The sequence below is a fragment of the Vanellus vanellus genome, assembly GCF_965231255.1.
Source record: "Vanellus vanellus genome assembly, chromosome: 1".
Lineage (NCBI taxonomy): Eukaryota > Metazoa > Chordata > Aves > Charadriiformes > Charadriidae > Vanellus > Vanellus vanellus.
The window spans coordinates 16,320-43,615 of record NC_138905.1 but is presented as its reverse complement, the minus strand read 5'-3'; the positions used below and the strand labels follow the sequence as shown (position 1 = coordinate 43,615).

The window sequence follows — 27,296 nt, the reverse complement described above, 5'->3', positions numbered from 1 at the left end:
ACTTATGGAACATTTAGAGGAGAAACAAAAGGCAGGGAAACGGATGGACCTCGGCGATTCCAGCAGGAACAAAACCAAAAAAATAGATGGTAAGGGAATTGAAAAAGGCCTGTTGTATAAACAGTGGATGCCCAATATGCTTGTCTGGCCATGCCGCGCACCCCGTCAGCAATCTGTCCTGTCTTCTTACTAAGCACCATTTCTAACTCTGCCATTGCGGGAAAGGGTCTCTATTCGGTGTGTGTTTGTGTGTGTATGGGGGGCTCCAAGTGCTAGTGAGTGGAACCAGACTGCGGGTCAAAGGGCTTGTGTGTCCACAGTGCTATGACTGGGGAGATTAGAGCAAGTGAGCTTAAGTGCCAGCAGCTGCAGTGGGACCACACGTCTGAGGGCCTGTGTGCACGTGGTGCCAGAAACTGGAACGAGTGCGAGTGTGCAAGTGAATGTGTGATCACTAGCAAGTATCAAGCCAGACCAGGTGGCAAACAGGTGAAGCAGCCTCGGAGCCAGGACAGAGGGGGGATGGTGCCCAAGGGTGAGACCACAGGCAGACTTGGCTACTGGACAGACCAGGGGAGTTCTGGCCAGCTGCCAGAGAGCATAGGGTCTCGGGGGTCTCTAAGGACGAGACCTGCTTTTGTGCGTGTGTGAATCTCTGAGGGACCAAACTGCTAGAGAGAGCAGGGGAGCCCTGGTCAGGGCGCGCATGCACGTCTGTGTCTCTCCAAGGTTAAGACCACAGGGGGTTGGCTACTGAAGGGGGCAGGGGAGCCCTGGTCAGATGTGGTGGGGGGGGGGTGTGTGTGCACATGTGCACTAATGCGCACATTTTTCTAAAAGCAAGCCAGCACAGGGGGTCGGCTATTGGAGGGACCAGGGGAGAACCAACCAGCTCTGTGCACATGTGTGTGAGTGACGGGTCTATACCAGCAGCTTGAGTGGAGCTGCGCGTCCTGGGGCTTTCTTTGCACATCCACACGCCAGCAACCGGGGAGATTCGGATCCAGGGGCCAGTTACTGGGCAAACTGAGTGTCTCAGCACAGCTGTTGGCGAGACCCACAATGTACATCCATACATATTCTTACCATTCTCTCATCTGAGCTGTCGTAGAGGGGAAGAAGGTGAAGCTCTTGGTGCTGTTTGCGCTCATGTGAGTGCTGGGTGCTTCTGTCTGTGTTATCTATGTGTCTGTCCATCTAAATACACATACAGGAGTTGTACAGGTGCGCCTGCTGGGAACACGTTCCCAGCCATGCTACTGGCTGGACTGGGGGTCAGGGGGCTTTGGCAACTTGCCTCTGTCAGGCTGCAGGATTCAGCCACATTCCCTAGCAGCAGCCTCAGGAGCAACCGTCTCTCAAATTATGCAGTGACAAGGGACAGGGGAGTGGTTGAACACTGCGTCAGGGGAGGTTCAGACTTCATGTTAGGAAACATACCTTTACCAAGAGAGTGGTCACACACTGGAACAGGATTCCTAGAGAGGTGGTTGATGCCCCATGCCTGTCAGTGTTTAAGAGGCTTTTGGACAATGCCCTTAGTAATATGCTTTAATTTTTGGTCAGCCCTGAATTGGTCAGTTGGACTAGATGATCTTTGTAAATCCCTTCCAGCTGAACTATTCTATCATGCTAGTGCAAGTAAGAGGTGGGGTGGGAAACACAGACTGACGGATAGAAAAAAAATAATTCTGTACCTGTGTTGCATACTTGATTTCAGCATCTTTCAGATTCACTTTTGCTAGAGCCAGCTGTTCCTTCAGATCCTGAACAGTCTCCTCTTGATCCCTGAGCTGCTCTTTTAGTGCTTCGTCTTCCTCTCTATGCCCTTCGCTTGTATTTTGGTTACTCTGACATTGCAAGAGGAAAGAAGTGGGAAGAAAAAGAAACAGAAGAAAGTAAACTGATTGGTATTACTGGTCAATTAAAAAAAAAAAAAAAAAAAAAAAAAGAGAATGCTACCATACTCTTGACTCCTAACCATATGCTTATTTCTACTACATTTCTTAACCTTACATTTTCTTTGTTTCTTTAAATTAAGTTGTCCTACGTTAAGCAACTATCTTCCCTATTTCTGTGTAGATATGCACAAGATGTCTTTAATTGGGAAGTGTCAAATCACTTTGGAATGGCTAATTATCCGTGAATGCTTACCATATATTTTATTTAATAATATGATTTACCTTAGTTTATAATACATTATCTACAACATAACCACCTTGATTTGTGAGGCTTTTTAATTTCACAGATTTTTATTATACCAGAAATTAAAGATTTTTTTAATTTGCAACAGAAGAATATTCTCTGCATGACAAAGGGGCAGACATTAAACATTCCAGACTATAGAAAATGCCCATGGAAATCTTTAGATTAAAGAAATTTATAACAATGAACCTGTTAGAAATAAGCAAAGGGAACATGTAAACAATCACCAGTTCTACTCCACTCTGAAGAACTAAAACCGTCTGTTTATGACCATTACATTTAAACTCAGACAACATTTCACATAAAACATGTGCTTAGGCTATGTCTGCTCAGACGCACTAGCACACTACACCTGCACTCTTCTTTTGCCTCTCAAAGACCATCTGTACGGCGGGCAATTCTCTAGTAACACAGTTGTACACCTGCTTAACACAGAGTCACACATTAGGCACAGCATATCAACACTGTCACTAAGAAGCAGGAAAAACATCCTTCTGTTGTTATCATCTCAGCACTCCCAACTACTTCAATCACTTAGCGCTGGGGATGTTTGACTGAATATATACAAAATGTATCTCTTACCTTTTCCTTGTTACAGGTATTGGATCAAAGACCACCAATAACATATGGAGTCTACAGAGTATTTACGTCCTTTAAACCCATCCTAAAAAATTTACGAAGGCTTTTAGAAGGACTTATAAGTCAGTGTAAGAACTAAGAAGCTCCTGTTCCTCAAAAGATGTGTCACCTACAGAGAAGGTCTTTGGAAGCAGGTAAAATAGACAGACAAGGAAAGCTTTAACTGCACTTAAGCTTAGTAGAACAGGGGGGGGGAAAGAAACAACAGAAGTGCAGGAAACTTTAAGAAGCCAGGGATACATACCATTTATAAGGCTGGGGCAAAGCAGTTGCTACAGGGGGAAAGATGAATTAGTTTGCTCACTTGGGATTAGCTGGTAGGATTGACACTTGGTGTCAGATTTGGAAAAGTTGTTTATAAAGTCCTTGCACACTGGTCACTAGATGGAGTACCACAATTAAGGACAGTAGCACAGGTACAATTTCCCAAACCTCAAGCTTTCAAATATCATGTTTTTTCAAAATGTATAAACTCTTATATCTGAACATAAACTTTTAAAGTGGGTAAACACAAATTAAGAGGAGCCTCAATTGTTCTGTATACAAATACCAACTACTTAATAGAAAGATATAAGCTGGTATTTTGGTTCTCCTGAAAATTTGTTAAAAGCCCAGAAAGTAATAGTACCAATTAGATATTTAAAATACAGCCTTCCCATGGGGCCACTATCATGGAGAGGGAAAAAAAAAAAAAAGCCTTTTTCTATATTTATCCCCCATGATTTCTAAAAAGAACCACAAATGTTCAATACCTTAGCACAACATGCAACCTTAACCTAAATTTTTCATCTTCAAATGACAGGGTATCTGTCTAGGAAATATCACCATTACTCAAGACAGCATCTACTTGGTGAAAAAAATTCTAAATAAATACAGGAATCTGTAGCTTCTCAGTAAGTCTAACCTTAAAAGAAAGTATCTAGAAAGTGCTTTCTGAGTCAAATACATAATATTGCAGGTAACTGCCCTAACATAATTTCTCTTAAATGATGTTCTAACCCAAAACCAATAAAGCTCTGGTCCACATCACTTCCACTGGAGATTGTAGGAAGACCTCATTCCTCTACTTAGAAGGGCATTTTTCTTAATGGCTAATTTACACCCGTCTATTCACCTGGCAGTACTGTCCTTGCCCTTTAACAGTTCTCCCGCTTTCTTGGTGCTTACCTTCCTCATACAACTGTAGAAAGAAACAACATTTCTTCTCTGCCTTCAGTTGACTAAACAGCCAAGCTATTTTGAGTGTCTAGTAAAACCAGCTACTAACAGGGGAAAGCAAAATCTTTTGCTGCTCTCAAAATTTATCTTCCCTAACTCCAAGTGAATAGAATTTGACAGCACTCCACATGAAGCCTTGCCACTTTTAGTACAATAGTTGGAAGGATAACTGTTTGCCTTACATAAAAAAGAACAGACCTCTTTTTAAAATCTACATCACACTGATTAACCAATGGTAAGCTTTGTCTCATGTTGTCTTCAACTGATAAATTTGAATTTTGAAGCAAGAACACTCATCAGTCCACAACAGCAAGTCTACACAAAATAACATAACAGCACACGGGTCTACACACGCTACATATGACTAAGCTAAAAAAAGCCTCAGCAGCAGGACAGCGACGCGAAGTGACGCAGCTAAACAGCCTCTAGGGCCTTCACTGTCCTCTGTAGCTGGGGGATTTTTTTCATGGCTTTGCAGTACACAGTGGCAAGATACCACAAGTGCTTGATCTTGCACTTATTAAATTTTGCTTTATTTTTATATTACGTCAATCCTCAAGATCATCCAATTCTTTCTGTATGAAAACCAAATGCCGCTTTACACTGAGATTCTCAAGACTGTATTGTAAAGTGAATTACAGTATTAATTATCATTACAGTATTAATATTACACTACAGTGAGTTACAGTATAGTTCTATGATTTTTATGATGCCATCAATCAAAAATAGTAAGCACAAGTCGTGGAACCAATCTTTACCCCATTAGTAGTCACGTCTCACCTGACAGCTCTCATACTCACCCTTTAATGCTTCCTACAATATTTTCATCTTTTTTTCCAATGTTTCAAATAACCCTTACCTTCACTGGTTTAGTGAACATCATCCGATGTCTTGCAATCTGTTTGGATTTCTACCATATTTCCCTTACCTAATATTAATAACTTTTTTAAAGAAAACTATGTGGTCAGCAGAACAATTTTAATTTTTCAAAATTTACCAGCTCTGATAGGAGTTTCTAGCTAGTAGCTAATAGCTTCTTTAATGTCTTGGTACAGGACACTTGCCCCTCATTTTCTACCTAGCTTTACACAATTATGGCTTGTTAACCATAAGACTTTGTGGAGGCACAGGAAGCTACATGGCTGGAAAATATGTATTTTTTTTTCTTTACATTTAAGTTACTGCCTTTCAATTTTAATGACCTCTTTACCTCATTGTTCTTGTATTTCAGCCAACCTTCCCTCTCCTTTGCTGAACTTATATAACAGATAACATTTTGAAACTTACAGCTCAGACAGACATGCGATTTCCGCAGGAAAGAACTTTGCTACAACAGATTACTGAAGGTATGCAAAGCAAAACTGGCCCATACCCTTGAGGAGATCAAGTTGCGCACTCCAAGGGCATCTGCAGTACAAGCATAGTGCTACAGCATAGACGTTCTTGCTGGAACTATGAATGCCCAGCTATCGAGAGAGATAGGACCTGCTAGCTCACTGGGATCTAAAATGTAGGGTGGCACCAGATTATCAGTAGAGGCTAACATCTCTTAAGTAGCCCTGTTCTCCCAACCTTGAGGTACACTTGCTCCTCGGGTAAGGTCTTTGTGGGCAATGGTGATCCTTTCTCTGTCAGCTCCTCAATGCGTTTGTTCAGTGAGGCCAGTTTGGCTTTGGCCTGAAGTTTAAGCTTCATCAGTTTAGCATCTGCAGCCTCTCGCTCTTCCTGTAAAAGAACGATACAAACTGAGTGCACTTAAAATTCCAGTGCCATCACCCTGAAAGCACCACTTGGAAAAGTTACATAATTTGTCAATCTGCTGTTCTTTGTCCAAACCTCCCTCCCCAGTAACAGTGCTAATTTAAACACATCCAGGAAACAACTTTCCTCTGAAACACTATATATAGCAAAATAGTTTCTGCTCTAGTACTTTCTCTTCAAGGGACAGACCACTCAAGGCACTTCTCCTTGCAGTCAGTACAAACTCAGTTTGACTTCTTCTACTATATGCAGTCCCTCAACACTGTCTCAAGTAACTGTACTTTCTCTCATGTCATGCCTCAGGGTAAGCAACGTGTATCTTTGGTTACATGCCATAAAAACCACTGGAACACTGGGTGACTGCAGCACAGTCTACTCTGTCTCAAACACTAAGAAGTGGGGAAAGAAAAACTTCACAGTATTTACTAGAGCCACCAGGAATCTGCACAGGCCTTGAGGAGCTCCGAGACAAAATGCTACATAACTTGGACGTAACTTATCTACTCCAGAAGCAAAATTAACAGAAGCTATCCTACATCTCTTGGGTTAGTTCCCAATAGTTCTCTGGAATTAATGCGTCTAGTAGTTCATGTGTCTCAAATGTTCAAAAGAAAACAGAGACTATCTTGCACGGAAAGCTGAAGCAGCATTTTACTCTTGCTCCCAGGTCCCTGCTAAAGGAAATGATACCTTGAGTAGAGTTTCTTTTTGCTGGAGCAGGGCATCCTTTTCCCGGATCAAATCCTTCAGCTGAACAACTAGTTTTTCTGTTTGGGCTAGGCGCTCCAATAGCTCCTCAGGTGCTTCCACCATGCTTTCCACTTCTGGCTCTAACGCTTGTACCTGAAACAGTGAAACGAGCGCTCTGGAGGAAAAAAGTTTAAACAGACTGCAGCATAGCATCCAAATCTCCAGCTCCGATCCTCAATGCTGCACTCTGTTCCTTGCAAGCATTTCATGTAGCCTATAGACCTATACATAATTAGGTGAAACCAGGAGTAAAGCTCAGGATTACCATGAGCCAATACATAAAAAAGAGCACGTTTGCTGAACACACCATCAACAAATCTGAAATGAGTGGCACTGGAGAGACTCTATCACTCACACGATATCCACTGTCTCAAGTACACTGTCTCAACAGCAACATACAGACCAAGCCTTCCACTGTCACCCATTCATGCAGAACTCCCCTTTCTGGTACACAGAATCATTAATACTCTTAAAAAAAGGTCCTTCTTCACCCTAATTCTAGTTTGTTTTCTAGGATCACCTTGAGATGTGGAAACTAAGGAGATTACGGTGTGCCCCACAAAAGCGCTAACTTAAGAGGTCAGGAACATAGGAGAAGCAGAGTAGCTCAGTCTAGTGCTCAGCAATGAAGCAGCAGGAAACAGTTCTCACTGCAGTGGAATGATTCACACTCCCCAAACTAATTCTCAATAAGATCTGAAAGTCTTTAGATCCAAACACTGTACTTACAGCAACAGAGGATTCAGTAACTGCATCTCCATCATCACCTGACAGCTCTTGTAAAACAGTATTTGCTAAACCTGACAAACGGCTCAGCATCTTCAGCCTAAAATAAAACAAAGAGTCAGAATACAGTTACAGAGTCAAAACTGCTAAGAAGCATAAGCATCCCTTCATGCTGTTCTCTAACGTTATAGAGGTGATCAGGCTTACAGGGAATACGTCTCCTCTGTAAAGAGTGAAAAGCCAAAGTAAAAACTCAGGAATAAAGAAATGGTCATGTTAACAAAAGCAGACAGACTCTCTGAACATAAAAGGAGAGGATGTGCTAGTAAGACATATGAAGATACCTTCACCACTCTACAAATATGATTGAAAAATACATTTAGATAGCAGATTTCAAGTCACCCTAATAATTCATTCTTGATCTTTCTTAACAATGACATCACAGATCCATGATCTGTTAAGTTTACATAAATGAAGAGTAAGCAATTCTTAAATGAAGTCACTTATTTACAGGCCAAACATGGACTGTAAATACATATAAGAATCTTTCTGTTAATAAGTAGTGGGAATGGTGAACTCAACCCTGATGCAAGCGTGTCACATTAGAGAGAGGAGACCTCTGCAAGGCACATATGTGACATGACAGGACCTTGACATAGGGGAATGGTCTGGTGAGGGCATATATTCCCTGGCTGCTGCTTAGCATACTTTCCTTCTCCTTGAAATTCAGGAGCCAAAATTATCCAGCAAGTGGAACTGGAGAACCAGAAAAATGCAGCAGTACCAGCCAGAAATGCAAAATTTGCCATTCTGAGGAGAGTGGCAGATTAAGTTCCCCATTATTAACCCAGACAATGGGATGCAATCTACCTCTATAAATTCACCAAATTCTAACGAGCACTTGATAAGCCAAAGTATAGAGCTACCAACCAGAGGGATCTCAACAGGCTAGAGAAACAGACAGAAACACCGTGAAGTTCAGAAAAGGCAAATACAGAGCCCTACACCTGGGATAAAACAAACAGATGCAGTAGTACAGGCTGGGGACCAACTGGCTGTAAAACTGTGTTGCAGAAGACAACCCAGGGATGCTGGTGGATATGCTCAACATGAGTCAGCAGTGTGCTCTCACAGCAGAGAAGGTCAACTATATACTGAGTTGTATTAGCAAGACTGCAGCCAGCAGGTTTAAAGAAGCAATCATTCCTTTCTATTTAACACTTGTAAGACTACGTTGGAAGTACAGTGTCCACTTTCAAGCTCCCCAATACATAAAAATGACCGGGACAACATAAAGCAAGTACAGCAGAAAGCTCCCAGGACAACTGAGGGTTGGATTACAAGACATACAGAGAGGCTAAGAATGCTGAGTTTGTTCAGTCTTGAGAACAATGGATAAAGAGGGGGATATAACTGCAGTCTTCCCTACTATAATTGCCTATTAGGTAGCTACAAAGTCAGACACTTCTTATGAGATGCACAGCTGGTGGACATGAGGCAGTGGACACAAGTTGCAGCACAAGAAACTTCAATCAGAAAAAAAATATGCACAGGGAAAGCGATAAAATAATACTGGAATAGGCTCACAGTGACCTGATCTAACTTTGAAGTGAGCCATGCTAAGAGCAGAGGGTTTGACCAAATGAACTCCCAAGGTCCCTTAAGACCTACATCATTCTGGTATTCTATGAAGAAAGATCACATGTGACACTTGGCATATCTCTTAACAGAAAAGCTGTAGATCTGTCCCAATTGCAAGTCCATGACTGTAAATGGCAAAATAAATTGTACATAAAAGAAGCTCCAATACTGTGAACTGAAACCAGGCAAACTCACATTAGCCATGAGATCAAATTTACATCATAATAATTATCTCCATCAAATGGAATCTTTTAATATGACAAGACGGCTCTGTTTAGCTAGAAGTAGGCTTCTAAATCTCGCTACAATGATCCACCTCCTTTATCTCAGTAAGCAAATCTTTGATCTTGGACTGCCACTTAACGTGTGGAAATACTGACAATAGAGAGAACGGTAGTGCATTATTTTTCTGTAGCAGTCACACCTTCTAACCATCTGATTTTGCAGACCTAGAAAACGTCACAATGCACATTAGAGTACCAATAGCAGAAAAGGGCATGTGAACACCAATGTCTTTTATGCACCGAGTAGCTTGTAGCTCTGCTTATTTAGTAGTAAACAGGTTTCCAAGGCAGAGCAGTCTTACACAGCTCCTTCACGCCATTCTTTTTTACCTCTTGGGTACCAACAGGTTGCATGAACCAAGACTCTTGATGGAGAGAGAGGCAGGAAAAAAAAAAAAAAGGAAAATAATTTATCCAACAGTAAAGAAATAAGCCCATTTTTCATCCTACACAGTAGGCTTTAGGATTATTACAGTCGGTCATTTGCAATAAGCATAAAAAGTGAAAAGTCTTCCCTGTTCAGGAAAATGTATTTCTCCCGTTCCTGCAGAGACATCTTGCCTCATGTCTTTTTGCTTCACTAACTGCTTCCCGAGTGTTTTGTTCTTCAGTCTACAGAACAAAATGATTGAGAAGCAGTCAGTGAAGCAAAAGGACATGAAGCAAGAAGCCAGGCCTCAGACAGTCTCTTGTGAAGAGTTCTAGAGGATGAAACTACTCAAGAAGCATTCTGTCAGAAAACCAGGATTGCCCACATTCTGTATCAATACAATAGCCAATGAAAAAATACTACCACTTTGCTTATTTCTCAGTTGGCCCTGAGCGAGACTGAGGCACAGAATTCCAGAATAATAGAGTTTTCCAGTTCCTATTAGAGAAATTTCTTCTGTCAGCGTCAACCATTCACCAAGCTGGTAACATAAAAGGCTCATTTAAAGACCTGGAATCCCTGGCTCATTATAAGAACAATAAAGTATTTACAGTTTGGTAAACCAACACCCCCACAATGCCCCAATGAGGAACAGAGCGTGCTGTCTTGGCAATGGTAAAACCACATTTTAGAAAACAGCCATCCAAATGCAAAAGTGTGAATTTCTGACTTCCACTAACATTTGAAGAGGATGCATCTGATCTTCCTATCAAGCATTAGGCCGCAGTTTCTAAAAGTCACAAATGTACAATATGTGGTTGGGATGTGACATGAAGTAATATAAGATAACATGACTTAAGACTGATAGAACCAATAGATGAATTGTTAGAAGTGGTATTAGAAAAATGGCAAAAAGTAGAATCTAGGCACCTGCAGACATCCATTGTAACCAGAAATACGTATGGGGCTTAGCACATATCTGCATTCTACAGGTATTACAATTTCAAGTGTGCGTACATGGACCATGTTGAGAAATTATTCCCTGGCCTTTGTCCAGGCTAGCTACATTAACTTCATACCGAACTCAAGATAATATGCCTTGCCGGGCTTGGCTTAGTTGGCCTCCTCAAAATGCAAACAGAGGAACTGAGGCCTGTCTGCACCTATTTGCACAGGCATGGACTTTAATAACCTGAACTCAAGTCTTATAGATTCACGTCTTTTGAGCTCACCTTTAAATCGTATTCTCAGGTGAGCTGGATGTGGCAAGGGATGTGAAGGGGAATGAAAAGTGATTCTACAATTACATAAACAGCAAAAGGAAGCCCAGGGAAAACACAGGCCTGCTGCTAAATGCGGCAGGTGCCCTGATCACCAAAAAGGCTGAGGTACTCACTGTTTTCTTTCCCCCAGTTTCTAGTGGCCAGACTAGGCTTTGGCAATCCCAGTCCACTGAGAACAGATGGAAAGTCTGGGGCGAAGACTTATCTTATGTGGAAGAGGACCAAGTTAGGGAGCACAAACTGGTCATACACAAGTCCACAGGGTCTGACAGGATGCACCCAGAAGCGCTGAGGCAGCTGTCCGGTATCACTGCAGAGTGCACCCTCAGCAACTTTGCAGCTGACACAAAATTGGAAGGAGTGGCTGATACCCCCAAATCGGTGTGCTGCCATCCAGAGGGACCTGGGTAGGCTGGGGAAATGGGCCAAGGGGAACTTCATGAGGTTCAACAAAGGGAAATGCAAACTCCTGCACCTGGGGAAGTATAATCACATGCACCAGTATATGCTGGAGGCAGAGCAGATGGGAAGCAGCTCTGCAGAAAAGGACCTGAGGATGATGGTGGACAAGCTGACCATAAGCCATGAATGCACCCTCATGGCAAAGGCCAACAGCATCCTGGGCTGCATTAGGAGCAATGCCAGGAGGAAGGTGATCCTTCCTTTCCACTCAGCACTGGTGAGACCACATCTGGAGTATTGTGTCTGGTTCTGGGCTCCCTAGAACAACAGAAGTGGGAACTTGGAGCAAATTCAGTGAAGGACAACAAAGACAAGGCTCAGGGAGGATCTTATCACATAATGGGTGAGGTTAGAAGAAACCTCCAGAGGTCATCCGGTCCAACCTCCCTGCTCAAACAGGGCCACCTAGAGACAACTGCTCAGGACCATGTGCAGACAGCTTTTTGAGGCTCTGCAACCTCCCTGGGCAACCTGTGCCAGTACTCCGTAAACCACACAGTAAAAAAAGTGCTTCCCGATGTTCAGAGGAAACCTCCTATGTTCCAGTTTGCGCTCGTTGCCTCTCATCCTGCCACTGTAAAGAGCCTTGCTCAGCCTCCTACAAACTCTCCCTAAGAATAAATCCAAGGATAAGCATAACATAGGTTTAAATACTATCCCAAAGCCAACAGTCCACACACAAGGCGGTAGCTGTCTTATGCATTAGCCTCAAGGACTTGTGGCAAGAATACCTTGGTGCTTGCACTTCATATTTACTTCTGAGCTTATAGCAGGAAAGCATTATACAATGTTAGCCAATTTCCTCACAAACAGAAGTAGACAAACACAAAAGGACAGAGGTTATTTTGAATTCCACTGCCTCACCCAAATAAAGTAAACAGTACAACTCTCACAGACAAGACTATTGCTCTTCCAGAGTCATACTGACCTTGGTACAGACTTTCATTTTTGTAATTAAAAGCAGAATGCAAAAGACTTGCACTGTGTTCAGGACGTAAGCCAGTACAGTTTGTGTTCTAGCTGCAGTTGAAAATAATGTTTTGCTCAGCATTGCTATGACTAATGAATTTTTGCTCATAAAACTTTACTTTGAACACTGGGACTACCAGCAGTGTTCTAGAAGAGGCTCTTTTACTCTGAAACATACTTCCCTTACTGACCCAACAGCCTAAGCCCATTACTAGTCATAGGACAGTCTGCATACAACCAATAAGCAGTGCATAAATCCCGGCATTTCTATCTCTAGGGTATCAGCCATAGGGAAGAAAGACTTGACAATGTTTTACCCTAATTTATTCTATTATAAGTTTATTATATGTAAATTAAGTTTAATTCTTTGCATTTCCCTTCTTTTGATGGCAAACAGGCATGGAAGGCATTGCTGCTGTACACAAGCCCTGGACCAAACCTCTCACACTGTGCAGAGGGGCTCTGAAAGGGACACGGATTGAAGGAGAGCAACAGATCTCGACCACCGCTGTCACCCACACTCCCAAGCCTTGGGAGCCAGCAACAACCGCCCACCAAGGGAAGGGGAAGCCGGCGCCGAAGCAGCTACAGGCACGCACGGTTGCCCCACCAGTCCGCAGATGTACCGACGAGAGCCTCCGCAATGCAATGCCTCCGGCGGGCTTCACGAAGCAGAATCCTTCCCGGGACGGGCTCCGCTGCCAGTTACACCTGGGCACCGCGGTGAGACCGCTGGCGAAAAACGACACGGCCGCAGTGTAGGCACCGGCGTGGTGGGGCCGGGGCGGACCACGGAGCCCGGGAGAGAGAGGACCGCCGCCGGCCCAGCCCGCCCCACTGTTCCCCACCGCCCCGGACCCCAAGAAACTGCGAACCCTCCCCGGTTCCTTGGGCCCTACAGAACGGCAGGGTCGTTCCCGGCAGGGCTGGCAGCGGTGTCCCAGCGCTGCGCAGCGGAAGGAGCCCGGTCCGCGGCCACCGCCGAGAGCCGAGCGACAGCAGCAGGCCAACAGAGCACTCACAGCGGAAGGACAACACCGAGCAGAGGAGCGAAGGCACCGACCTGCCGCCGACCCACACCCGCCGGCCCAGCCACGACTCCACCACTGCACGTCCAGTCCCGCCCCAGCCACCTCAGCACCGGAACACGCCGCGGCGGCTTCCGCCTCCAGAGAGGCCCCGCCTCCCCACAGGAGGACAGCCAATCAGCTACAGAGACACAAGATAGACGTGATCATCAGCTAATTGCTGCGAAGCAGCCATCTCGGCGCCATGGTTATCCTGCAACATGGCACAAAATCACCAATCCCGAGTAGGGCTTGGGGACCCGCTCAATAACAAGGAAGCAACCAATCAGCCAAGGCTTTCTTGAGGGGTGTGGTGAGAAGGTGTCCGGGGGTGGGTTTGGGCCGCGCGCGGCGGGGGGGGCTACTGCAGTGCCGGGCAGCACCATCGGTGCTGCAGAGTGAGAGCGTGGTTTGTGGATGGAGGGGACCTCTGAGGGCCATCTAGTCCAGCCCCCTGCCGTGGGCAGGGACATCTTTCGCTAGACCAGGTTGCTCAGAGCCCCGTCCAACGTGGCCTTGAATGCTTCCAGAGATGTTCAGTCTAAACCTGCCCTCTTTCAGCTTAAAGCCGTTGCCTGTTGTCCTGTCACTGCAGGCGTCAGGAAAAAGTCTACCTCCGTCTTTCCTCTAAGCCCCTTTTATATATTGAAAGGCTGCAATATAAGGGAAGGAATAATAAGGCCTAAGGTCTTCCCTGGAGCCTCCTTTGGGGTAAACAACCCTGATTCTCACAGCCTTTCTTCACAGGAGAGGCGTTCCAACCCTCTGACCATTTCCATGGTCTCCTCTGGACCCACTCCAAGTCCATGTTTGTCTGGTACTGGGGGTCTGAGAGCTGGACACAGTACTCCGGGTGGGGTCTCACCAGAGCAGAGTAGAGGGCAACAATCGTCTCCCTCGACCTGCTGCCCACATTTCTTTTGATGCAGCCCAGGATGTGTCTGGCTTTCTGGGCTGCAACTGCACATTGCCAGCTCCTGTCCAATTTTTTGTTTACTAGTTTCCCTGAGTCATTCTCCTCAGACCTCCTCTCATTCTGTTCACCACCAGGTCTGTACCGATAGTACAAGTCCAAGGTCCAAGGTGTAGGATCTTGCACTTGGCTTTTTGAAGACTTCATGAAGTCTGAGCGGTGCAGTCGCCCCCACCTCCCAGCTGTCTTCATTGTGTGTTATCATATACATTCAAATGCACTCCTATTCCTGCTTCTGATGCGGCCACATAGTGCTGCCACAGGGTATTGCCGTAGGGTCTGTACTGTGTTCACAAGGCCTCAGGACTGAGGCTTTCTAGGCCTGCGCGGAATTTTTCACAGCCTGCCTGCAGCTTTGTTCACTTGGTTTAGCTGTGAGAGCAGTTTCTCCAATTATCAGGTGTCTATGGCTAACTTATTTTACTTATTTATCCGTGTGTGGTACAACCATGATTTTATATAGGTAATATTAGCATGCAGTTATTCTTGGTAAAATGAGATATTTACAACTGTAACACAATGATGTAGAATAGAGAAATACAGGCCTGGTAAAACAGCTGAGGTCTTGAGAAGTGGAGATGCAGGATTTGGCATAGAGGAGAACAGACATGGGGCGATAAGAGATGGGGCACAGGCTTCATGCTGGAGACCCCATGGCTATAAACAACTAACTAATGATCAGTTAAAAAAATGCAGAAAAGGGTTGGACAAAACTGGTTTTAGGGGTAACAGAGCGAATGTATCCAAGGTACAGGGCACCATATAGGGTAAATTCAAATGTAAATGTAAAAAAAGTAATGTGTAAATTTATTTTAGCAAACATATATACATGAGCCTAAGTGGGAAGAAAGAGAAGAAAGAAAAAAAAAAAAGAAGAGGAGGATGAAACCATTAACAAGAACATCATGTTCCTCCCAGTGAAAGAGTCTAGATGCTGCAACTTGCCATGACACCCCCCCACCACAAACGTCAGAGTGAACCACAAATCTTAATATCCAGAGGAGCAGCAGTCAGGTGAGTGTAACACCAGAAAAGGCATAGAAACAATGTGTGTGTGTTGCAATTTTAAATGTAAAATTGTTATTAGCGCAACTTTTTTCCTGTATATAAGTACTCAACCTACATTATTTTTCTTTGCTTTCCTGTAATTAGATCTAAACTAATGATGATTCTTGAACTAGACCGTTAAAAATTCTATTACTCTAACAATAAATTCTTGACTTTACATATATACTTAAAGTGGTGTGGTTGATACTCTAGAGGGAAGGGATGCCATCCGGAGGAACCTTGACAGGCTAGAGATGTGGACCTGTGCAAACCTCATGAAGTTCAACAAGACCAAATGCAACATCCTACACCTGGGTTGGGGCAATCCCAAATATGGAACAGGTTGCCCAGAGAAGTTGTAGATGCCTTGTCCCTGGAAGTGTTCAAGGCCAGGTTGGATGGGGCTTTGAGCAACCTGGTCTAGTGGAATGTGTCCGCGCCCATGTCAGGGGGAGTGGAACTAGATCATAGATGGTCTGTAAGGTCTCTTCCAACCCAAACTATTCCATGATCTATGATTCTATATGTAAGGTATACTCCCTCTTTGTTCATAAACAAGACTTTGAACGTAACACTGAGTTCTTAGTTTAAGAATGTTTAATAGTGGTGTCTAACAGAGATAGAAATCCTCCATCTCCTTTGCACACTGTCCTTAAATGGACTAATGCAGATAATTTTCAAGGCTCAGCTACGCTGGTATCTCACTACATTTCAGTACCACAAAAAAAAATTAATGGTCTTAATAATGTTTATCTGCAGCTTCAGTAGAAGTAGCTGAAACATATGGGATACATAGTCTTGTTGCATTGATTTAGTATGCTCTTGAGAAAGTGAATTTGAGATGGTACTACTTACATTGTTATATGATGCTAGCCACAAAAGATAAGTACATGGACTGTTTAGCACTGTTCGTTGTTTCAGGATCTAAAATTACTTCTCTTTGTTTTATTATAAAATGATTATGCGTTTGGATTATTTTTTTTTTAAAATTACACTAAAAAAAAGCTATTACTGTGTTTTAACAGATACGGGTTTGTGAGGATAAAATGTTGGAATGACAACCATTCCTAAGTAAACACGGTGATTGCCTCTGATTTGTCTGTGCTATTATTAGGAGTTGTTAGATATGGTGGCCTGATAGAGGTGAGGTTGCTACAGCGCCATGCCCCCGGGGCCAACCAGTTGCAAAGATGAGAATATATTCTTAGTAGGCACACACACAAACACATGTATACAACACATATATACATATGCACCAAGCCAGCAACACAGACAGAACCACCCAGCACTCACACAAACACTAACGGCACGGATGGCTGCATCCTGTCCCCCTCTCTGGCTGATCAGGATGAAGATCCATCAGCGGGAAACAGACATGTACACACAATGCAGATCGCTCCAGTAGCTGGGCTTAGACGCTCTGTCTACCCAGCAGCTGGCTCTGGGTGCCCGGTCTCCCCAGCTGCTGGCACCTAGTCATGCTAGACCCCCAAGGCCCACAGCCCCGCTACAGTTGCTTGTACAGATCCCCTTGCACACACCAACATACACACAGATGTGTACACTGCGGGTCCCTCCAGTAACCCTGATGAGACTCTCGGGATCCTTGCTTTCTCCAGCTGTCTGTCTCCTGCACAGAGAAACACACACACACAAGTGAGTCTCCCTCAACCCCACACCCTACAGTGTCCCCAGCAGTTGGGCTACTGGGTCTTTCCGATAGTCAACTCCTCCAGCTGTCTCACTAACAGAGACATACACACACCTGCTTCCCAAACCATTTAACCTATTTGCTGGCTAGTCCGGCTTGATATTCACTAGTGATCATATACTGACATACGTACTACCACTCACTCCAATTGCTAGGACCCAAGACATGTGGGACTCTGTGATCCATGGTCTGACACCAGCTGCTGGCACTTAGATCCTCAGTGATTCCAGTTGCTGGTACCAAATACATGCAGGCTGCTGTGACCCATGGTCCCCACTTCAGTTGTGGGTGTTTAAATCCCCATGCACACACAACAGAGCTGCACAGCCAGAAAAAAAGAGTTAGAAATGTTAGAAGACAGGACAGACTGTGCTGATCAGGCACAAGGCATGGCTAGACCCTCATACTGAACAGCAACCATTTTACATGCAGCCAGCCCTTTGTATCCCCTTTGCCTCGATTTTCCCATGCTTGTTCATCCCCAAACCATCTAGACCGTCCCTTTCCCCACCTTTAGTTCCTCCTCTAAACATCCCATTATAAGTCTTCTGCAATCCCCAAATGATCTTTCCCTGCACCCCACAATGCTTTCCATACTCTTAGGCAGTAACCCCACTCAGTCTGTAAGGTACTCTGACAACCCCTCCAATTGACTCATTGCCATGGGTATCACCTCCAGGCCCATGGGGCTGATGGCTCCCCTATGACAGCCTTAGAAGGAGCTGGGACAGGGGCTTCATTTCTTTTCCTGGGTTATTTGGGTTCCCCAGGCTGTGGTTGTCTCTTTTTGCTCCTTCCTTTTTGTGCAGATGAGCCTTTTATGGATTGATTGCATTTCTGTGGTGGTTCTGGGATTAGCCAGGTCAGGGGATTATTTGGGTGCCCCCAACTGCCACTGTTCATCTGTGTCCCTTTATCTATGTGGAGATGAGCTTCTTCCCACATAGCCTAATATTTACAATGAGCTGCTTCTGTAACACTTTCTGGTTCTACATGCTAAGTTATCCAACATTTCTGTTTGAGAAAACAGACTCTCAAATCCAGTTAGAGGAGCAGTTCTTTACTTCACCTCAAATCCCACATCTTGTAGCCTTTCCCTCTTATCTTCATGTATAATTATATCAAAGTTAAAAATACAGTAGCGTACCAAATCAGTATAGCTCATGGTGCCAGTGTCTGATTAACCTTCTCACTGTTTCTGATTTGGCTCCTGAAATAGCAGTGATTTGCTAGATTATCTTGCACCTCCTTTCCATTCTAAGAAGACTGTTTGTATCATTGAAACTTTCAGGTTTGTAAATCAGCCTCTGAGCAGATTAACATTTATAATTGGCTTGTGGAAAGTTAGAGCCCTCACTTAACTGACACCAATGTCAAACGTGAACAGGAGCAGACAGGCAGTGCTGTGAGCGCGGCAGGAGGAAGAGGATCATTCCTGTAGTATCATTCTTCTGACCACGCATACGCATGGGGAACAATAGCAGTTCAACAGTGGATGATCTGCAGGCTGTTGAGATCCATCACTGGTACAAAAAGTTCATGACGGAGTGTCCTTCTGGACAGCTGACAGAGCATGAATTTAAACAGTTCTTTGGGCTTCGAGGGCTGGATCCAGAGGCCAATGAGTACATTGAGCAGATGTTCCGCACGTTTGATATGAACAAGGTGAGTTCTCTGGCAAGAAAATTAACTACCTTACGAGGTAGCAAACTAACTCCTGCACTTTTAGGGTCCTTGGTTTTCTCTCACAAACATTGGTGTGGAAAGCTGCTGAGGGACAGTAACGTAAAGTAGCTGAATGCAAGGAGCAAATTAATGTGCATAGATAATGACATAGATAACATAACCATAGGTAATAACACCTTATTGTCTACCTAGAGCAAGTTTATTTTTGAATTTTGAGAATTCCTTATTGTGTATTAATTGACTCAGCCTTGTTTGACTAACAAAATACTAATGAAAGGAGATTTCATTATTATTCCTATTCTTATATGTTCTTAATATTTAAAAATATATGTGTATTAGATAGTAGAGACTACAGGAATCAAACACAATAGAAATAATTATAACATTTACAGAGGAAGTAATTTCCAGGTACTTGGCAGCTGAAATTAAGACTGCATGGGCAGACAATCTATGTGGCTCTCCTCGGTGCTAGGAGGCTGTCATGGTTTCACCCCAGCCGGCATCTAGGACCACACAGTGGCTCATGCAGTTCTCCCCATTCCCCCCAGAAGAGTAAGGAGAAGAGGGACAAAGGAGGGGAAAGAATAGGGGAAAAAACCTCATGGGTTGAAGTAAAGACAGTTTAATAGAACAATAACAGAAAAAGGAAAATAACAACAATAATAATAATGATGGTAAAATAATATATAAGAATTAATATGACCCAAGTAACTCTCACCACCCAGTAAATTGGTTGCCCAGCCTGTCCCGAGCAGTGATCCCAGATTCCTGCTCCCCGGCCAACCCGCATTTATATATGTGACATCTGTGGTACAGAATATTTCATTGGCCATTCCATTGTTCTGTGTGTGCTCCTTCTCAGCTTCTATGGGAAACTGGAAAAAGTCTCTGCATAGTATCAACATCAATTAGCAACAACTAGAAAGAAAATCAACTCTATCCCAGCTGAAACCAGGACAGAGGCATAGCACATAGCAGTAGCTAGGAGGTAGATGGTATTCCTCACTCTGACAGGTGACTGCTGTTTGTCTCTAAGGTAAGAAATAGTAGCCCCCATAATTCCTTTAAGCATGCAATAACCCTCACTTTTGCCTTTTTTTTTTAAAAAATCCGTATATACTTAAGCCTATGCTTGCAGGCCTGTAATCTCAATGACAGAGAAATCTGGTTTTATGGCAGCCTGGGAAAATTCATCCTTGTGCTCTGCTCCAAGGTTCTGAAATGACTGGAGCAAGCGTCTGTGAGTCAAAGAGGAACTGGTCACAGAGACATGTGAAACAGGTGGGAAATCACAGGGTCAGTTTTGAAGAAGGAAAGCCTAGGGATTGAGCAAAGAATGTTGGTTTGGACAACAAGTGAGAAGGCATAAGGAGTTAAGGATTGCTAAGGAATATTACAAAATTCTTAAAGGTAAGAGGGGAGCCGCCAGGCTCCATCAGGGTAGCTGAGGTCTTGTGGCGGATGTAATGACTGGAAGTGACTGCGAATCTCAACAACTGTCCTTTCTCATCCTAAAGTTGTCTGTGCCCAGGATGATGATAGTGATGAGAAGCTGTTTTATAAACTGAACCGACATGTTAACAGTTCTTGTACAAGTCTTTCCCTTTACCTCTGTCATTTCTTGAGATGTCTAAGGACTTTAAAATTTGTTCAAGGATGTTACTCATTCCAAAGTTCTCCTGTGAGGCCCATGTTATGCAGTAAACAATGTTTTAAGAAGACTCTCAAATTCAAATTTGGTCGTACAAAGATAAAAAGCTATCTTCTAAATAAAGTGATAGTGATCTCAAGGGGAATGAAGTAAGAGTGTGGCAACTAATGGAGATGGACCTACATCAGTTAATCTTAGCCTGTTAATAGTTAGCCACTTAATCTAAGCTCCTTTTATAGACAAGGGCAAGGAACAAGAGCACCCAGAGGAAGAGTCACCCTGTAGTAATACAGACATTGATGATGTATGGAATCATCTGCTCTCTGGACCTTCAGGTTCTAAGAACTCCGTGGAGGACACAGAGGATAAATTTTCAATAGTTGTTTTATAGGTTGTGGTCGTGCCCTCCTTCCCACCTTCAGAGGTGGTTATCTTGTTTTCTGTGACTTTGCTCAATGAAGTTATGAAAAACTCACATAAGGAGAGTACTACAATGATCCTGAATTAATATTTTAAAATGTTGTGATCCTTGCTGTAAAACAGTAGTGCTCTGCTGGTGCACCTACCTTCACCTTTTACACATATTTATTTACATCCGTTCCAGAAAGGCATCTGACTTTGTTTAAATACCTCAATAGATGAAAGTTTCATTTGAAGTAGTTATTCAGAATCTTTGATAGAGATATGCACTTTATTTGTTGTTTCTTTTTAACCACTTCAAATTTTATTCAGTGTTAAATCTAGGGATTGTGAACCTTTACTGTCTAGCATTTTTCCTGCAGAGGGAACAAGAGGTTTTTGATTTTTTTTGTAGATTTAAGAAATTGAATGCTTAAAGACCTAAATACAGAACAATTTTTCCAGTTGTCAAATCATGTTCTATGTATTTTAAAAAATATCTTCAGTCACTTTTTCTCCCCCCCAGAGATTGGAGAAGAGATCTATGGCTTAGTGAAATAGCAGTAGTTTCCCACAAAGACAAAGCAGACTAGTACAGACAACCTAAGGTAGAATTATCTACTATTTTCTTGCATCCAGGGCTCTGGATCAATTTTCTCTACCAGGAGGCCATGGACAGTCAGCTCTGGTGGACAGAGAGGGGTTTGTTCACACTGGCCATGAGGAGTGACAGGTTCCATCTCTGGAGGTGGCAAGCACAGAGTAGCCTAGGCATATAATGGATCATAACTTTAGGAATCCGGGTATTTAGGAGATCTTAAAGGTGGCCAGAGAAATAGCATGTGTGTGTGTTTGTGTACTAAAGCTTTTGCCTCAGCCCAAGTTCTTGTGCCATTTTTTTCCTTTCTCTTTCAGCTGTGAATCTAAAGAGCAATAAAGTGAAACAGCTCCAGAGCCATAACTCCCTCAGTTCGTTCCTGTCACAATTTGGTTTTCATTTTCCCACAGGATGGATATATTGACTTCATGGAGTATGTGGCTGCCCTTAGCCTCGTTCTTCGTGGGAAGATGGAGCAGAAATTGCGGTGGTATTTCAAGCTCTATGATGTAGATGGCAACGGCTGCATTGATCGACATGAATTGCTCAACATCATTAAGGTGAATCTTGAGGGGTCTGTGTTCTTTCCTCTTTCCTTAAAGACAAATTCCACCACAAAAGTAGAACTTTCACTATTCCCCATATGGCTGATCATGGATAAGACCTTCTTTAGCAGCATTTTTTCTTTTAGCAGAATTCCCCACACATTCTGTGTCTGTCCAGTAAACAGACTTGACAGACTCTTCTTTACCACCACAGCATATGTTACAGCATAGCTAACTCCATAAAATTGTTTCAGCTGTGTAGGACCTAAATTGCACTTTCCAAGATCTCAGACTCCGTAACCGTCAGTTGCAGTCTCTGAAATGTGTCCTTCATATGTCTTTTTCCCCATGTGAATAGTAGTTGGAGAGTTACTCCCAGCTTGCTTTTTAGAACCAGCTCCTAAATGTCAACGTAATAAAACATTTCTGACTCTAGCAAATAGTTTGAAAAAGAAAGACCGTCAATGGAGAAGATTGCGTGCAAAGAGCTGTTGTGGAAGGTGTGGGAATTACAGGCATAAACATGACCTTATGAATATCTCAGAATTATTCATGCTGGAAGTTCAGATTATTCTGTAGAGACTGGGAAACTAGAAAGATGCAGGAAAGATTCAATGACCCTAAGTAATCTACACTTCTGAATAAGAAAAGTCAGAAAATTGATTTAATAAAGATTTGAAGCCTGAGCTGACCACATATAAAACCACTAATAAGATGTTAGTAATGCATTTTCATTTGGATGTGAATTTTAGTGCTGGGCATTGAAGAGACCAAAACAAATCAATAACTAATAATACACAACCTCCTACAAGTAACTTGCAACAGAAATACTCAGAGATCTAAGTGAAGGAACAGGTAGTAATTGTTTAACTCACTGCTCTTGAGAAACAAATCTTGTGGGTTATAAGTGGTGGCAACCAATTTACTGTCTTTTGAATTTTGTGGGTGTAGTTCAGTGTCTTTTTGGCAGCCTTAGGAAGTTCCTGAAGTGGTATTTCATTTTAGTAAAATGGCATTTGAAAAATAATGAGGAAACTTACCAAATATCAGAAGGAAAAAACTAGAAAATTAATAGTCTTAGAATCAATATGAAGGATCTGGAATCACATATTTCCTGGACATCCTTAAACAAAAGAAACAATTAGGCATGGAAAGAAAAGAGAACCCAGCACTATATGGTTATCAATAAGGTGAATTGCAGTAAACAGTAGTGATAATGCTTAAACTTTCTCAAGCTGAATATTAATTTCCAGTGAGCTTTAGGGAGAAGCAGGACACACAGGAAGCAGTATATAAATGGAAACAGGGAAAGCAAGAAAAGAAATAAATGACCACAGCATATAACAAAGGAATTTCGTAATGTCACATGCAGAGGGTGTTTGACAGTGTTTGGTCAGAGAGTGTTTGACAGGCTTGGTGGACCACGGGGTAATAGAAAGTGGATCGATTAGATGGATCCTGATTCTGTCATTTCTGTAGCATTTAACCTCTACCTAAGCAGATTTAGGGTGATCCTCTGGGTTTCATAGCTCATTTCATACTTCAGAATCATGCTCCGTTTGCACCTTTCAGTGTCAACCATAAGGCCTGATGATTTCTGCTATGTTCTCCTGTGATGCTGTTCATTTATATAGGGAAGGTACCAGGCATGACTGTCATCTTCTGAACCTATGCTGACAGGCTGCAGTGGAATCAGTCTATCGTTTTGGGAGCCATTAGACAGCTTCCTATTCTTGCTCTTTTCTTTTAGGCTATTCGAGCTATTAATGGTGGTGACCATGAAACTAGTGCAGAAGAGTTCACCAACCGAGTCTTCAACAAAATTGATGTGAATGGAGATGGTAAGATTTCTGTCTTTGTCATCCAACTCAGATGGTCTCTGTGCTACAGAGAGACACCCATTTCTTCCTTTCTTGATGGAGCTTTATGCCTCTTCATTTTATATTTGCTTGTTATATCAATTCTCATCCAGTAATGCATTCTCCATTACTTTTGCTAAAGCATTTTTCTCCTGCATAATCAGTATGACAGGATTTGTTCCCTGTACTAAGTCTCAGCTGTGTTCTGTCCATGAGTTTGGTAGTGGGGTTTTGGAGTGGTTTTTTTTCTTCTCTTTTTGTATGTTGCTGTGTATGTTGCTGTGCTTATGTCAGAGTTAGAAGTGGGAAATACTAACAGATGGCCTCAGCTGCTTCTAAGTATTTCAGCAGCAGGGAAAGGAAAAACTGGAATTTAATGTTGAAATTCAGAGTTTCTTCACTGGGTCTGCTACAGGCAGTACAGCAAGCACATGAAGTGCTATGAACCAGTCATTCAAAAGCTGATCAACACTCCTGTCGCTGTATGTCCCTGAGAGATTTTCTTTCCTTGCTATTCATGTGCTCATGACCTTCTGATGTGCTCTTCTGATTATTCCAGAAGAACTCTGCCGAGCTGGTTCCCTGTACAAGGGCTTTTTGACCTAGGATGGAAAACCTATTTCTGCCTGTCACAGCTTCCTTCTGTCACTTCTTTTAAACATGAAAACCAACAAGTATGGGGCAGGTTAGGACTATGACAGGTTAGGCCAAAAAGGAGACGGCTGATCTAGCCTTATTTATAGGAAGCTATGATCCCACTCCTTAGCTACGCACTTCTTCTATTCTTTCTTATGTACCCTTTCCCTTGTGTGGGGAAAAAAAAGGAAGCTGAAGTTGCCTGAATATCAGGGAAGTTTCATATAAGCTTAAAAAGACTCTCTGTGGCCTCTTGGTGCTATAGAACAGTGCATGTATAGTAAGTGGTCTCTGAAGTAAGATTACTGTGCTCTTCCTTTTCAAATGTGGATTGGCATGATTCCAATACCTTCTGTCTGTGTCTGACACAGGTGAACTTTCTCTGGATGAATTTGTGGAGGGAGCAAGGAAAGACGAGGAGTTCATGGAGGTTATGATGAAAAGTTTGGACCTGTCACACATTGTGGCCATGATCAACAACCGTCGACATAGTGTATAAATCAAGCTGGGACAAAATGATGTGCCAACAGACAGAAGGGTGTACACACACCAGAAAGGAGAGACAACTTTTTTTAAAAACACACAAAATTTCCATGAACACGCATATGGAAGTAGGAACAGAAAGACACTGCTATATTTGTGTATCCGAGTGCACGTTCCTGTACAAATATTGAAGCTCAGCCACATACATGCAGGGTAGGTTGAAAAAAACCTGGATCTGGGTGGCAGTATTTGACTTGACTTCTTAAAATTTAAAGACCAAGTTTCAGGGCACAAATTTCCTCCTTATTCTGTGTCCCAGATTTTCACTTTGTAATGGACTAAAAGTAATGCTAAGTTTGTGAAGAGCACTAACAGAACTGGATGATGGAGCGTGGAGAATTTCTGATGTGTACAAAAGAGCTTCAAACTGTTATCAATGTAGAGAACTGTCAAAAGAATGTAACTTCCACTGTTCTTGTCATGGTATTAGATCATAAACACCATCATGTTTGTCCATACCAGATATTCTTGGATTTGGTAATCTCTACAGAAGTAGCTTTATTAATAAGATCTCAAGAGCTGAAAGAAAAATCAATCTTTAAGGCTGATAGTGACAAATCTGTTCCCAACTGCACTGTCAGTAATGCTGCTGTTTGCAGCTTTCTGTGATCAAGGAACTCTACCAAACAAGTCAACAGTTTAGAAGCAGCTTCTGTAACCAGAGAAAATATGCTACTCAGTTTCCCAAAGCAGAAGAATTACCTGAGAGATCAAATATTTCTTACACTCATTGTTCCACTACTCTCCTCTCACACAACTGAATAAATGAAGTATGTGGAGATGATCCTAATATTGTTGCTTCACACATCCTGTATTGGTCTTTCTTTTTATTCTTGGGGAGAAAACCTAAGAATCAAAAGAAACAACTCAGCAAGGTGACCTGTGAATTCTGCTCTTCATGTGAATACTGGAGTGAAGTTGTGCTGCCACAAATGACTGTGTCTTTGTACACGATGGGAAGAGTGATGTAGCATGGATAGAAACAGAGCAAACTGTATCTTGTTCACTAATGTTAGGTAAGGTCACAAACAGAAGCTCCTTTGAATCTGGAGAGAGAACCAGAAGGTAAGAATAATGCAGAAAAAGTTCAGCAGAGTGCCTATGCCATAGTTGGGCGTTTTTTTGCCTATGCAGGAGGAAGAACTTGCAGACCTGTAACAAGAAGACTTTAGAGTGGACTTAATCTTGCTTATATTTAAGCTTCTGTGATGTACATACATATACTGAACAAAGTGTCCAGGCTATCATCTAAGCCAAGGGAAATTTAGTCAGCGTTGTCACTGGAACTTGAGAGAGTGAGTGATCAAGTTTAGAGTAGGCACCAACATTTTGCCAGGTGGGCTCATACTCCAGGTCCCACTGGCATGTACACATCTGCAGTCTCAGAGCTTCTGAGAGGAATCACAACCTGGGTATTGGCAAACATTGCTCAGTTGTCCAGAGGAATTTTATGAGTGTCTGCTGTTGGACTCTGCTGTCCCTTTGGACTGAGGAAGGCAGAGGTTTTCAAGACTCTGTTGAACTCGTCCTATATCTGTTACAAGTCCTCAGTCTCCTGCAGTTTTGTGGGTCAGTTACAAGTAAAACTGCATTTTTATTATCATCTGACATACAGGTAAGAAACTATTTTTAATTCTTAGGGAAGTAAAGAATTTTTGTAAGTACAGCAGATGTATTAAAGAAATCACTGAGAAGTTGTAGCTACCAGCAGTGTTGAAGCAAGCTGCTGTTCACACTGTACAGAATCTTCTCGATGTACATAAAGAAGGGCATGTACACAGTACATTCTCAATAATAATCCTGAATATTTGTAAGCAGTTTAATTTTTTATTTTTATTTTTTAAATATACATTATAGAAAACTGGTTCTTCCTTAGCTGTCATTGCTGATGATGCTGGAACACTCCCCAGCTAAGATGCAGTTATGAGATTTGTAATAGACAAAAAAAAACACATCATGCTATCACTACCCTAAGTTGTTGTTATGGTTTGAGAGACCCATAACAATTTGTTGTCATTTAAACAATCATTCTATCACCCGATGACCCCTCCCCACCTGGGAAAGGGAAATCGGGAAAAACAAGAAAACCTGAGAGCTGAAGTATAAACAGATTTAATAGAATAAGATTAGATAATTAACATTAACAGCACTAAAGAACTGATATTGATCCTGACACCAATACAGAATATGCAAAGATTATACTTAGCCAATTATATCAGTAGGAAGCTGTGCACTCCCAGCCGTGGACAGCAAACGTCGGACACCGAGCGCTA

At 42.7% G+C, this 27,296-nt stretch overlaps 2 protein-coding genes and 1 long non-coding RNA gene across 3 annotated transcripts in view; 2 read left to right on the top strand and 1 right to left on the bottom strand.

Moving 5' to 3' along the window:
* GOLGB1 (golgin B1) overlaps positions 1-13,384 on the bottom strand; it is a 62,317-nt gene extending 48,933 nt beyond the window's left edge. Inside the window, exons 1-5 of the mRNA XM_082498385.1 lie at positions 13,372-13,384; positions 7,303-7,399; positions 6,514-6,666; positions 5,635-5,787; positions 1,698-1,850 (exon numbers count right to left, since the gene is read on the bottom strand). Coding sequence (XP_082354511.1) covers positions 1,698-1,850; positions 5,635-5,787; positions 6,514-6,666; positions 7,303-7,392 — 549 coding nt within the window. The 5' untranslated portion in view covers positions 7,393-7,399; positions 13,372-13,384. The remainder of the gene's footprint in view (positions 1-1,697; positions 1,851-5,634; positions 5,788-6,513; positions 6,667-7,302; positions 7,400-13,371) is intronic.
* A 246-nt stretch (positions 13,385-13,630) lies between these two features.
* On the top strand, positions 13,631-15,833 carry LOC309671630. Its single transcript, XR_014269168.1, has 3 exons — positions 13,631-13,696; positions 15,165-15,362; positions 15,609-15,833. It is a non-coding gene; the product is annotated as an uncharacterized lncRNA (long non-coding RNA).
* Positions 15,834-18,538: 2,705 nt separating this feature from the next.
* Positions 18,539-25,356, top strand: LOC309671621 (guanylyl cyclase-activating protein 1-like). The gene is made up of 4 exons (XM_082482895.1): positions 18,539-18,771; positions 21,851-22,000; positions 23,736-23,826; positions 24,852-25,356. The coding sequence occupies exons 1-4, from the start codon at positions 18,574-18,576 to the stop codon at positions 24,977-24,979; spliced, it is 567 nt and encodes a 188-aa protein (XP_082339021.1). The 5' UTR covers positions 18,539-18,573; the 3' UTR covers positions 24,980-25,356.
* The last annotated feature ends 1,940 nt before the right edge of the window (positions 25,357-27,296 follow it).